The following is a 13,555-nucleotide window of genomic DNA, read 5'->3' as shown; positions in this document are numbered from 1 at the left end:
TTGGTAAGAGTCTCTTATTACCATCACTCCCTACCCGTTTCTATAGTCACCACCCTATTTTACTCTTCATCATCTCATGCCTGATTTATCATAAGTTCCTAACAAGTGTTCTTGTTTCCAGTCTCCACATCTAACCCCAGCCCAGCTTCAATCTATTTTGCACATTGTCACCAGATTATTTTTCTTTGTGTCAAAAATATCCAGTAACTCTCAGAATATGACAGGATAATATTTAAATATCTCAACTTGGGGTCAGAATCTTCCCCAAGCTTTTCTCATCCTACATTTCCACCTTTTCTCTTATTACTGCTCTACCTACAGCTTCCATTCTAGTCAATCTGGTTACCTCCTATCACAGGAACAGATTTCCCACCTCTGTACCTTTATTCAAGCTATTACCCACTTCCTGGATGCCCTTCTGTTTTCTCATGCTGTTCTCCAGGGCCCAGCTTAAGTGTGCCCTTCTTCTTTGAAGCTTTCTAGCAACTTCTGCTTCATTTAGCCAGACAGCATATTTCACAATGGGCATGTCCTTAGATACTGTTAGCAATCCTTTTGTATTTATGCACCTTATCTCTCCAGTTAGTTTTTAAATGGAAGCACGAGAACAATTTTTTTGTTAGCCAAAACATACAACTTTATTGATGTTACACAAATGAAGTCTTTGGTGGATAGATTCAAATAAAAACAAATGATAGTAGTGTAGGTTATTAATAATGGACAAGTTCACTGTCAATTCACAGAGGAACCAATAAAAATATTTCCATTCAAGCAGCATAATTAGTCACAAATGTGTTTTCAGTACAAGAGGACTATTTATTTGGTATTCATCAAATGGTTCAGCTTAAAGCTGGAGACTGTCACAGATAATATCACTCTGGATGATACATTATTCAAAACTGGCAGCTGAAAGGATCACTTTACTATATGAGCAAATAGAGAAGCAGTAACTTTCAATTTTCATTGCTTCCAGACTGCAAAACCAAGAAATGTCTTCAAGTCTTTTGAGAGCACATAGCCAATCAGAATTTATCAACTAGTTTTATAACTTTCACTTTCACCAAGAGGTCATGGTGATCTGCTAAGGCTCGAATTTTCTTAACGCACACCCCAGATGTAGTGCATAAGTAAAAAAGTGAACCTTTATTGAATTCTCTGTAGTTGAATACTTCTGCTCTGAGATTGTCATAGATGATCTCAAATAGAGTAAGAGCATTAATAAGAATTTCTGATTCCACATAAGAATTATAGAGGGAACTAAATGATGATGGCACTTGGGTACTGAGCAGCTTTTTTAACATATCTGGATTTTCAGCAAAATTTGAAAGTATTTTCAAAATCTCAATCTTGATTTTTCCACCTCCCTGAGACAACAAACGAAAAAAGTTTGCAATAGAATTGACAAGCAGGTGCTGGTAGTCATTAGTAATAGTCATATTTGTTAAAAATTTTAGTCCAACTACCTGTACTGCTGAGTTCAGGTTTGAGGCCATGATATCATCCATCACTTTATTCATGTATACCTGAAGCCGGCCCTGATTTTCATAATTCTCACTCAGGTTATTCATGGCCATTAAGGCTTTTTCCTTAATGTGGGGATCGGTTTTGTTGATCATATTTGCAATAATTGGGAGGCCTCCCAATTTGCGAATTGTGTCTTGGTTGCATGAATAATTGGCATTGTTGCTCAGAGTGAGCAAGGCTACCTGCTGGATGAAAGGATCATCTGATTTCTGAAGCAAAGCAAGTACTTTCCTGAGATCGCGGACACCCAGAATCTCATCAATATCATAAGGAAAGGGGCGCTTCTGCATCGGAACGGGTCTCCTCCCCCTTCCTCTTTGCTGGGTCTCAGGCTCAGAGTCTGACTCTGACTCTGTGTCAGTCCACCCAGATTCCCCTTCCTCAGAATCAGGGACCTCTGCCAGGAAGACCTGTCCCCCATTAGCGGAGGCTGCAGCAGCTGCTGCAGCCCCATCCCCAGGGCGGAATCCCAGCCCCAATTGGTCTACTTCAACCTTGCTGTTTTTCTTCCCCTTGCCCTTGCCTCCAGTCCGGGACGTGGTTCCACCCTTGGCTCCATCTTTGGGTACAGCTCCAGTCGCTGACCCGGCTTTAGGTATAGCCCCAGTCTGAGACCCAGGAGTTGCTTTCTTGGTTGCTGCCACTGTTTTAGGGGACCCTGAGGTCCCCAGAGCCCCTACAGCCTCAGAAAGTGCAGCCAGTACAGGAGCCTCTGCTGATTCAGTAGGTGCTGCTGCCTCAGTAGGTGCTGGAGTCCTGGGAGGCAGCGCAGGCATTCGAGGAACTTCTGTTGTGCCAGAGGTGTCTGTCATTTTGGGAGCCCCTGCCATTGTGGGGACCTCTGCAGTTATAAGGGCCTCTGCTTCCCCTTGAGGTGGTGCCATTGTAGAAGCCACTTCCGCCCCAACTACTGACTCTGACTGAGGCCCAACCCAGGCCCCTTCTGTTTCCAGGGCCTGACTTCCAGCCCCACTCTGAGCCTCAGCACTGAATGCAGCCGGGGCCACTACCTCAGCTGCAGCTATGTACAGGGCAGAGGCTTCATCCTGGGCCTTGTCCTCTGCCCCAGTGTGGACTTGAGTTGGAGGATGGAATCCTGGCCCAAGGTCAATTGTGAATCCAGCCCTTAGTCCGGATCTAGCCTTGGCTCCAGTCCCTGCCAGAGCCCTGGTCTTGGGCTTAGCCAGTCTCTTCTTCATCTGGTTTCTTCTCCTGGTGTATTTGTAGACACAGTACCAGGCACTTGCCCCGATCACTATCCCAGCAGCTACACAGCCAGCATCCCGAACTCGGCTCATGGTGCAGCTCAAATGATTCTCTGATCAGGGCGTGGAGCTGGCTTGCCCAAGCAGGATGTGTGCCCGTCAGAGCAAGGCTCACAAGTTCTGCAGAGGTTGTAAGCCAAGCAGGACCTGAGGTTAAGGATAGAAATGAGGCTTAGAGCTCTGGCTCGCTTTGTGCCTAACCAGGCCTAACTTTAAGGAGAGTTTGGGGGATATAACGCTTGGTGGGTTGGCTAGTACTCAGATACAGGTGTCCAGGCCTGTGTTTGCTGATTCAATACTCTGGTTATCCAACATTTTCTACATGTTCACCCCTAGCCTGCCCTGCCCAATGCCAAAACACACACTTTCCCAGCACCTAAATGGGGAACGAGGCAGTACTGACATCAGTAAAGCTGGATGAGAGTAGGTAACTCAGAGATCCCAGATTCTGTACTGATACTCTCCCCACGACCCCACCGGTCTCCAAATGGTGCTCATTCACATACCAATCTGCTGTGAGAAGGAGCAGTTTGTCCTTTTCCAACAGGCTTATAGTTCTGTAGGGCCCGAAAGGCAGACAGACCTGTGAAGAGATCACAGAAAGGGTGTTTTGGTGTCTTTGGTAGCTGGATTCTACTTCCTTTTCTAATTTGACCTTCTGTGGGCCAAGTTTCTCTCTCACAAGCCTCTTCTTTCCACCCGTATCCCTTCCTTCGCTAACCATTAATTAAGGCAGATGCCACACCCCTTTCTCTTTACTGAAAGGACAGGACCAGGGAAAGCTGTCTTGTAAAGAAGATGGGGGAAGAGGTTCCTCTGGTCACAGATCTGCTCTGATTTCTGCCACACCTACACCAGGGGTTCCCACAGTTTTCATTCCCACACTAACCTGAAAGATTCAGGACTGTTTCTCCCTCCTTCCGTTCAGTTAGAGCTTCATCTTAAGGGCAGACTGCAGAGCAGAAATATACAGTCGACATTGGAGCGTGGTGAAAATAACAAACCCAGGATGCGTCCCCACAATTGCCTTTTAGCAGTTACAAAGGAGAATGACAAATGGGTCCACCTCCCAATTTTCTCAATTCTTCTTACTTCTCCCCTTAGCACCCCAATCTCCAACTCCTGCGTAGTCTCCCCACGCACTCAACCCCTCCTTCCCTTTGCCCCGCCCCCCTGTTCGCCATTTCTCCCAGACTGACTGCCACACCCCTTCTTCAGGGCTGCGGTAGGAGGGGGCGGGGCAAGAATGCAGTGAGAGCTGGACGGGACATGGGACCAGGCATTACTGACAAGCAATCTTGTCCCTCCCCTGTGACCATTCGTCCTTCAGTTCCCAGCCCCCCAGGCCAAGCATTAACCTGCAGAACAGGAGCCCCAGTGTCAGAGGGTAGTGATTTTCCAGTTTCTCCGCTCCATCTGGGATCCGCCCCCCCCCGACCCCCCCGTCCCTCCAAATACCACGCTAACCGCCATTTCTCCTGCCAGGGTAATCAGACTTCTTTTCCAGGACTGCAGAAACGGAGATGAAGGACTGTGTGGGCCGGAGGTGTCTGGAAAGCAGCCTGGGATCCCCCCACTCCTGTGAAGCCCAGAGCCAAACCCTCCATCTCCTCTACAGAGGCTGGCACACCCATTCCCAGCACCCCCAAAGGACACACAGCCGGCGGGGGCTGAGGGAGAAGGGGAGGGTTCAGGGATGATGGTGGGGTGGGGGAAGGTATCTGCAAAGTGAGCGTGGGAGTGAACCTGCCAGATTGTTTCCGAAAGCTTATCCCTCCGGTTACCTTCTCCCAACCTCTCCAAGGCCTTATTGCGCTGCCACGTTTATTTCCCTTCCCTGCTCCTCTCAAAACAAGATGGGATGTGGGGTGCAGGGCCTGGGTGTCAAACCAAAACCAAAACACATTGGTTGGGAGAGGAAGTAAGCGGATTCTCCCCAAGTATATCAGTCTTTATGTCCCCCTTCCCCTACTCCCGCCGCCCACCAAAATGAAATGCATCTGGGCGCGGGGGTCTGGAAAGCCGGCCAGGAGCAGGCTAGGCGGTGGTGCCTGTGGCCTCAAACTCCTGCATCTCGGGACTACCCTTTTCAGGAGTGCCAGGTCATGCCCACCCTCACACCCACCTGCCCGGATCTGGGGGAATGTTCTCCTCCTCCTCGCCTGGGTTAAGCGCACGGCAGTGCGCAGCGAAATAGAGTTGGTACCCAGAGGAGGACGGAGGACAGCGATCAGGGCTTTAAGTACCTTTGCCCACGTCAGCTCTTAGTCACGTGAGGGCCGCGTCGCCAGTAAGCTTGAGTCTCCAGTTTCCACTCCCACCAAAAGAACGAGCCTCCTCCTTTACCCTCACTCTCACTTCACCAGAACACATTAGGTCCTGTCACTCATTTTTTTTTTTTTTGTCTTTGTAGTCCCAGAAGCCAAAAGTAGTCCCCTTTCCATGTGTTAGAATTTGCCTTTCTCTGGCTACCGGGGAGGGAGATGTATCTTCTGGGGTTATTGACAATTTTAACCTTTTTCTGTTGTTGTTGGGGAATTGTCTCATTCTCTTTTAGGCAACTGGACACTCTTCCCTGGCTCCACCTCCAATTCCTGGTCACCTGGTGCCCATCACTTCCCCCGTAGTTGGGCCCCTACTCCAGTATAGGTAAGGGTCAGAGTATAGGAAAGGAGACAAGAGGTGGGAGTGGGGCTATACTTCTGTAACATTCCTTGGTTTTGTTTTTAAAGCTATCACCACCCTTCATTATAATAGTAAGTACAAGAGTTCGGTGTGGGAAGCAGCAACAAAAAAGAGTGGGTATTCTATAAAAAAGATTTCACACTAATATTGGAAGGCACCATTAATATTGGTTCATTTTTACCACATAGAAAATGAATTCTACTGGCCACATGGGATATAGTTTTCAAAACACGCTAAGGTATTTAAACATTTAAAAATGGAATTTCTCTGATAAACATGTTTCCATATGATCTGTAAATTGGCCCATGGAAAGGTGTTCAGTTGTCTGATCTTACTTACCTTGGACAAATAATATCCTTCTTTTTCTCTTTCTGGGACACCTTTTAAGTTGGACAAATAAATGATCCTCTCTTGTTGTTAGAGGGCACATTTATTTAATGTTCCCAAACCACTGCTGACTTCTGTGTGAACCTCCTGTAATTTGGTGGCTGTAACCATGACAGTTTTGAACACCTGTCCTTGGATTAGTTTACAGCTTTGTGATTCAGCTCTAGGCAAAAGGAAGCGCTGTCGGGCCAAGGAAATGACTGATGTGAGGGATGCAGAGATGGTCAAATCCTCAAGGGGACAGGGGAAGGTGCTCCCTCTCTACCCACTCCTATCTGCCAGAGCTTCTCATCCCCTGCAGTCAGGCACCTGTCTGTTGCTAACTCAGAGGTATACATAAACAGGTGACCAAGATGATAAATGCCACCTTTACTCAGGTGACCAAACTGAGTAAATGCCTTTGGCTTCTTCCATCCTTCTCTTCCCTAAATTCCTACACAGGTAACTCAGGAATGCATAGGAGGGATTGTTGTTCCCACCTACCCCTGCAGCTGTAGGTTTCCATAAAACCTGGAGAAGTGATTGCTGGGGGAAGCACCCAGGTCTGCCTGCGCTGCCCTCATTCAAGGTGCAAGAGTTAACATTGCTCTTTATACTGTCTGCTGCTACCACCTGGCCTGAGAGATGCAGCCTCCTCTCACCTCTGGTCTCTTCACTGCAGGGCACTCATGGAGAACCTAGCTTTGCTACAGGGTCGTGACCTGCAGCCCACACCCACTTTGGTGACCCCAAAACTAAATATATGCAGTTCCTCAAAGGACTCTCCCCACTCACCACCTGATTAACCTAGAGTAGGCGTTCTCAACTGGCCACCTCTGTGGTCATGTGAAATTCTATGCAAGATTTTGCTATTGAGTGTATGTGTGCATTTACTTTCCAAAAACAGAAGTCTCAAGAGGTCTGTGACTACTACCACAGATATAGAGAATCACTACAATGACCTAGAGAATCTGTGTTATATAGAATAGTTCAGATTAGGAATCTCTTGTGTGTGTTTTTCTGGTAATAATAGTAATATGTATTAGTGGTGAAAATATTCAAAACAATAAGGAAATATATGAAGTAATATATTTTCCACTCCCATCCACTACTAACAATTTCTTTCTTTTTATGAACATATTGGTAAGTGCATTTATGCTTATTAATCGAGTTCCAAATTGAGTAACAAGAAGCAAATAATAAGTATTTGGAATTTGTATTGTAATTGCAGAAATATGCAAATTAATTTGAGGAACGTAGACATCTTAAATTGAGAGGTCCCCTCCATGAATAAGATATGTCTTCATTTTGCTCAGATCTATTTGTATGTTTGTTAATCAAATTTCCTAACTGTCTTTAGCTAATTCCTATTACTTTTTAGGTTTTTCCTAAGTATTTAGTAGTCTTTATTGTTGACATGCTATTCCTTTCTCCAATTTTAGCTTCTGATAGGTAATTTCCCATTTCAGGAAAATGTTATATACCATTATATATTTATTTTATATCTGCCAATTTTTAAAAATCTGCCTTATTAACTCCAATAATTTTCAGGTGATACCTTTCATTTTTGAGGTATGTATGCATACATACCTCAAACAATCTACAAATTATGATTTTTTTCATTTCTTCCTTTACAATATTTATACCTTTTTTTTCCTTTTCTTTGTGTGTTACATTGACTAGAACCTCCAGAACTATGTTGAGTAATGGTGGTGCTTGAGCACCTCCTTATCTTATTTTTGAAGGAAGTTGAAATGCTTCTTTTGTTTCATCATTTAGTATAAATTTTGCTGTTTCTGATATATTCTCTCTTTTTTCAAGGCTAATTTCATTTATGTTTGCCAATTCTGTGAAAAAAAAGTGGTACAAAGAAATAATGTCACTGAATGGAGGCAGATTGTAAGTTCTGTAGGCTTGGTAGCCCACAAGGAGTGAGGAATATGGCAGGTCAGAAGAGTCTTTGATATGTTCTTCATTAGGTTAAGGATTTTTATTTATTTATTTATTTTTTAAAATATGTTTTATTGATTTTTTTACAGAGAGGAAGGGAGAGGGATAGAGAGCCAGAAACATCAATGAGAGAGAAACATTGATCAGCCGCCTCCTGCACGCCCCCCACTGGGGATGTGCCCGCAACCCAGGTACATGCCCTTGACTGGAATCGACGCCGGGACCCTTGAGTCCGCAGGCCGACACTCTATCCACTGAGCCAAACCGGTTCTGGCAAGGATTTTTAAATATCTAATTTAATTTAACCAATAATAACTCATTAAATTATATATAATTCTTTATTGCATAAATTAAGTTTCATTCTTTTTGTATTATGCTAGTAGTTGTTTTATTTTTTAATTAGAATGGATAAGTTTCTCCTTCAGTTCGTTGTAATGAATGGTATAAAAAGACCAGCCTCCCTGTCACTTTAGTTTCCCTATATTCTATTCCAGTGGTTCTCAACCTGTGGGCCTCGGCCCCTTTGGTGGTCGAACGACCCTTTCACAGGGTCGCCTAAGACCATCCTGCATATCAGATATTTACATTACGATTCATAACAGTAGCAACATTACAGTTATGAAGTAGCAACGAAAATAATTTAATGGTTGAGTCACAACATGAGGAACTGTATTTAAAGGGCCAGAAGGTTGAGAACCACTGGTCTATTCTCAACACATCCTCTGAATTTAAACTCCTTCCCCTCTTCTCATTTAAAGTAAATGCAAATGTTTTTACTCAAATTCACAAGGCCTTTCTCTCTACAACCTTATTACCTCTCTGCCTCATCTTTATGGAATTCTACACTGCTGTAAAAAAGAAGGAATTCTTACCATTTACAACAGCATGGATGGAACTAGAGAGCATTATGCTAAGCGAAATCTGCCTCATCTTTTTTTTAAAAAAAATATATTTTATTGATTTTTACAGAGTGGAAGGGAGAGGGATAGAGAGTTAGAAACATCGATTCAGCTGCCTCCTGCACGCCCCCTACTGGAGATGTGCCCGCAACCAAGGTACATGCCCTTTACCGAAATCGAACCTGGGACCCTTAAGTCCACAGGCCTTGGCGCTATCCACTAAGCCAAATCGGTTAAGGCTGCCTCATCTTTTATTCATCTCTCTCTAGCTCAGCCATCCTGACCTCCTGGATGTTCCTGGAACATATTAGACTGTATGACTTCCCAAAACTTTTGTATTTGCTTGTCCTCCTACCTGGAATAGTCTTCCCCCAGAAATCACCATACTTAGATTTCTCACTGACTTCAAGTCTTTACTCAAAAGGTCATCTTTCTAGTGATTCCTTCCCTGGTCACTCCATCTAAAAGCTCAACCCATCTCGACTTTTCATATCTTTTCCTGCCTTTAATTTTTTTTCTTTTTAGTATGTACCACTAACAATATACTGTATATTTTATCTTTTTATTGTTTGCCTCTCTCACTACAATGTAAAGACCAAAAGATTAGAGATTTAGGTCTGTTTTATTCACTGCTGTAACCACAGCATCAAGAATAATGCACTGCATGTAGTAAATAGTCAATAAATGTGTTGAATAAATGAATGAAAGGTTTTCAAACACTGAACCACTCTCTTGCATTCCAGAATTAAAGCCTAGTTAGTTATGTCATAATATCATATTGGCAAACTTTCAGACAAGTAATTAGTTAAATTAGGGTCTTGTTATATGACGAGATGTGGAAGAGATTAAAATTGCTTTGAGTGGCATGTGTAAAACTCATTATGCAGAGAGAATGGTTGTTTATGATACATGGCTTTTTACATTTAAAAATTTATTACATATATTAGGTTAACTGGTAATAACATTATGTAAATTTTAGGTGTACATCCTTATAATATATCATCTGTATGCTTTATTGTGTGCTCACCACCTGAAATCTAGTCTCCTTTCTTCACCATATATTTTACCCTCTCTGCCCTCTCCCGAGCTCCTTTAGTAAACATCATTCTGTTTTCTGTATCTATGAGTTTTTGTTTTGTTTGTTGTTCATTTGCTGCTTTTTGTTTTATATTCCACACATGAGTGAAATCATACAGTTCTTGTCTGTCCTTTTCTACATGACTTATTTCACTTAGCATAATATTCTCAAGATCCATCCATGTTTTCACAAATAGCAATACTTAATCTTTCTATGGTTGAGTAGTATTCTACTGTATGTATGTATCACATCTTCTTTATCCAGCTGTCCATCAAAGGACACTTAGGTTGTTTCCATGTCTTGCCTATTGTGAATAATGCTGCAATAAACATAAGGTTACAAGTTTCTTTACAAATAAATGTTTTCTAATTTCTCATTGCTGGGTTATATGGTAGCTCTATTTTAAATATTTTTAGGAACCTCCATACTGTTTTCTATATTGGTTATACCAATTTACATTCCCACCACCAGTGTACAAGGGTTCCCTTTTCTCCACATCTTCTCCAACACTTGTTATTTCATGTCTTATTGATAATATATGGTATTGGAAGAAAAAGAGGTCAGAGTTTTGTTGGTGGCGAAAGAAAGAAAGAAAGAAAGAAAAAGAAAGTAGATTGCTATCTGATACGAATCATGAAAGTTAACTCAAAATGGATCAAAGACTTCAGTATAACACCTAAAACAATGAAATACATAGAAGAAAACATAGGGACTAAACTTATGGACCTTAGTCTCAGTGGGTTTTCTACAAATTTAACCATAAAGGCAAGGGAAGTAAAACAGTAAATAAGTGGGAATACATCAAATTAATAAGCCTCTGTGCAGCAAAAGAAACCAACAAAACAAAAAGGCAACCAATTTAATGGGAGAAGATGTTTCCAAACGATACTTCCTATAAGGGGGCAATATCCAAAATATATAAATAAGTCATACAAAAATACATACTTTTCCAAGGAAGACACACAGATGGGCACAGATCTATGAAAAGATGCTCAACATCACCAGTTATAAGGGAAATGCCAATCAAACCCACAATGAGATACTACCTCACACCTGTTAGAATGGTTACATGCCTTTCTTAAAAAAGTGGATCTTTTTTCTTAAATGAAAACATTTCTATAATATTTTCTAATAATAAAAATAATTCATATTTATGTTAAAAGAGAACAGAATATTGGTAACAAGAAAATAATAAACTCATTACTACTCTTCTGCTTCCTTTCCTGACACCCCTTCCCCATCCCCATTTCCAGATATTTGTCAGGACCGCAGAGGTAAAACGAGTGATTCCAAAGAAAAACAGGTGGAGAAAACATAGAAAAGGATGGAACAATCTCCCCAGAGAAGCAGTAGAATTGGTCAGTAGCTCAGGAGAAGGCGCTGTCATTTTCAGGCTCAGAGAAAGACAACTGGTTTGTTGGCTGTGTAAAGACTAAAACAGTGACATTGATTTGCAAAGTGGCAGGGCAGTGGTTCTCAACCTTCCTAATGCCACGACCCTTTAATACAGTTCCTCATGTTGTGGTGACCCCCAACCATAAAATTATTTTCGTTGCTACTTGATAACTGTAATTTTGCTACTGTTATGAATCGTAATGTAAATATCTGATATGCAGGGTGTATTTTCATTGTTACAAATTGAACATAATTAAAGCATAGTAATTAATCACAAAACAATATGTAATTATATGTGTTTTCCGATGATCTTAGGCGACCCCTGTGAAAGGGTCGTTCAACCCCCAAAGGGATTGCAACCCACAGGTTGAGAACCTCTGTGGTAGGGGGAAAGGGAGGAAGGGATGGGTCGCATGGTCTTATCTGCTCTCTTTACTTCCATACAGGTTTCATAAAGGGTGCAGAAATTTGGAATCTGAACTCACCAGTGACAAGACCTCAGGTGACCAGGAGCTTATCTACTAGTATGTGCCGAAGTCTTGGTTCTGATATTGAAGTCAACCCACTCAGGTAACCAGCTCCCTATTTCCTTGGAGGTGGTGTGACTGGGCATGGAAAGAAGAGGAGGATGAGGAGGAAACGTGGATTGGTGTAAGGGTGGATGTTGACTGGAGAGTCCTGGGGTGAGGGGGAGGGTAGCAGTACAATTTCCAGTTTGGAGGCGCTTATCTGTTTCTCCACCAGGACACTGAACTCCACCTCTTTTTAATTTTGTGCCTTGTAAAGGTAGGGCAGTGCCAGCAGAATGAGAAGTGATATATGTTAGTGACTTGAGAAAGTGGAGGGGAGGAAGCAATTATTGGGGAGCTTGAGTGATGTGGGACCGGCAGGTGAGATATAGGCCTGACAATATGGACCTGGAACAGGGAAAGTTCTGGGGTTTGGACCCACTTTCGGGTGTTGGTGCATCTACCAGAGCACTAAGTCCCCATTGTCTCCTATTTGTTCCTGTCTGATTCTGGCATTGGTCTGTCCATGTCTGCCTGTCCATGTACATGTATGGGGGTTGTCCATGCAAAAAAAGGAGAAGTCCAAGGACTCATTTCCTTCTTCACTCATCCCCAACACCCTCCTAGCCCCTAGATCCAGCTTGACTGCAATTTCACCAGCCAAAGATACGCCTGCAGAATGGGCCATTCTCAGAATCTGGGCTTGATGGTATTGAGACTGGTGATCCCAGCTGGCACTTGGTACTACATATACCAACTGACCTGGGGTGGAGAGCAGAACAAGAAAGGGCCAGATGATTCAAAAGACATTATTCCTGACTACAAAAAAGTTTAGAAAATACCAAAAACTGTAAAGAAGAAAATAAAAACAAGCCACCAATAATTGCCATTTCTTGTCTTTCCTTGGAGGACTGTGGATGTGTATGTTGAACATTACTGCAATTATACTGTGTATGTTATTCTGGATTTTTTTTTCAGGATCCACTGCAGGTTATGCCTTTTAAAAAATATATTTTATTGATTTTTTACAGAGAGGAAGGGAGAGGGATAGAGAGTTAGAAACATTGATGTGAGAGAAACATTAATCAGCTGCCTCTTGCACACCCCCTACTGGGGATGTGCCCGCAACCAAGGTACATGCCCTTGACCAGAATCAAACCTGGGACCCTTGAGTCCACAGACCGATGCTCTATCCACTGAGCCAAACCGGTTAGGGCCAAGTTATGCCTTTTATTAGTTAGTGAAAATTTTTCATAAACATTCTTTAAATGGATTATATTATAACAAAATATAGTAATCATAATCTTTCCCTTTTGCTGGCCTTTCGTGTAGAATGTATGAAACAATTTTCAGACTCAGCTGTGCAAGAAATATCACAAGGTCCTATGCTTCTCTTTTCCCTCCATACAGGTTTCATCTAAGAATACTCTTTCAATAAGCCATTTTCACAAACTCTGTTTCTAGGGAACAGACACAAGAGTATCAATTTACATTTCATTTATATGTCCATCTGTGTTCTCCACTTTTCCTTTTTCAGTCAAATCAATTCAGTACTTCCTTGCTTCAGAGAAAATTTTACATTTTCTAAAAAATATTAAAAATACTTATTATTGTTAATATTTATTAGAAATATTTTCTACAGAAATAACTGTAAACTAAAGTCGAGATAGATTTATGAAGGGATATCTTTTTATTTTTTAAAATTAAATCTTTATTGTTCAGATTATTACAGTTGTTCCTCTTTTTTCCCCCAATAGCTCCCCTCCACCAGGTTCCCACCCCCCCCTCTGCCCTTACCACCCCCCCACACTGTCGTCATCCATAGGTGTATGATTTTTGTCCAGTCTCTTCCCGCATCCCCCATACCCCTTCCTCCCCTGAGAA

General features: G+C 42.4%; 1 protein-coding gene across 4 annotated transcripts; it reads right to left on the bottom strand.

The window, feature by feature from the left end:
• Positions 1–619: 619 nt before the first annotated feature.
• Positions 620–5,085, bottom strand: ARMCX2 (armadillo repeat containing, X-linked 2). Of its 4 annotated transcripts, none has more exons than XM_015564906.1 (6): positions 4,915–5,081; positions 4,574–4,666; positions 4,257–4,351; positions 3,679–3,741; positions 3,296–3,372; positions 620–2,936 (listed from the first exon to the last, which is right to left on the bottom strand). In XM_015564906.1, the coding sequence occupies exon 6, from the start codon at positions 2,820–2,822 to the stop codon at positions 1,023–1,025; it is 1,800 nt and encodes a 599-aa protein (XP_015420392.1). In that variant the 5' UTR covers positions 2,823–2,936; positions 3,296–3,372; positions 3,679–3,741; positions 4,257–4,351; positions 4,574–4,666; positions 4,915–5,081; the 3' UTR covers positions 620–1,022. The 4 variants fall into 4 exon arrangements, 3 of the variants coding, with proteins under 3 accessions (XP_015420392.1, XP_015420391.1, XP_015420393.1); XM_015564905.1 differs by having other exon boundaries at positions 4,257–4,339; XM_015564907.1 differs by lacking the exon at positions 4,574–4,666 and having other exon boundaries at positions 4,257–4,339.
• Positions 5,086–13,555: the final 8,470 nt, after the last annotated feature.

The sequence above is a fragment of the Myotis davidii genome, unplaced genomic scaffold (assembly GCF_000327345.1).
Source record: "Myotis davidii unplaced genomic scaffold, ASM32734v1 scaffold2941, whole genome shotgun sequence".
Classification (NCBI taxonomy): Eukaryota; Metazoa; Chordata; class Mammalia; order Chiroptera; family Vespertilionidae; genus Myotis; species Myotis davidii.
The sequence above is the reverse complement of the archived record's forward strand: the minus strand, read 5'-3'. Positions and strand labels throughout refer to the sequence as shown.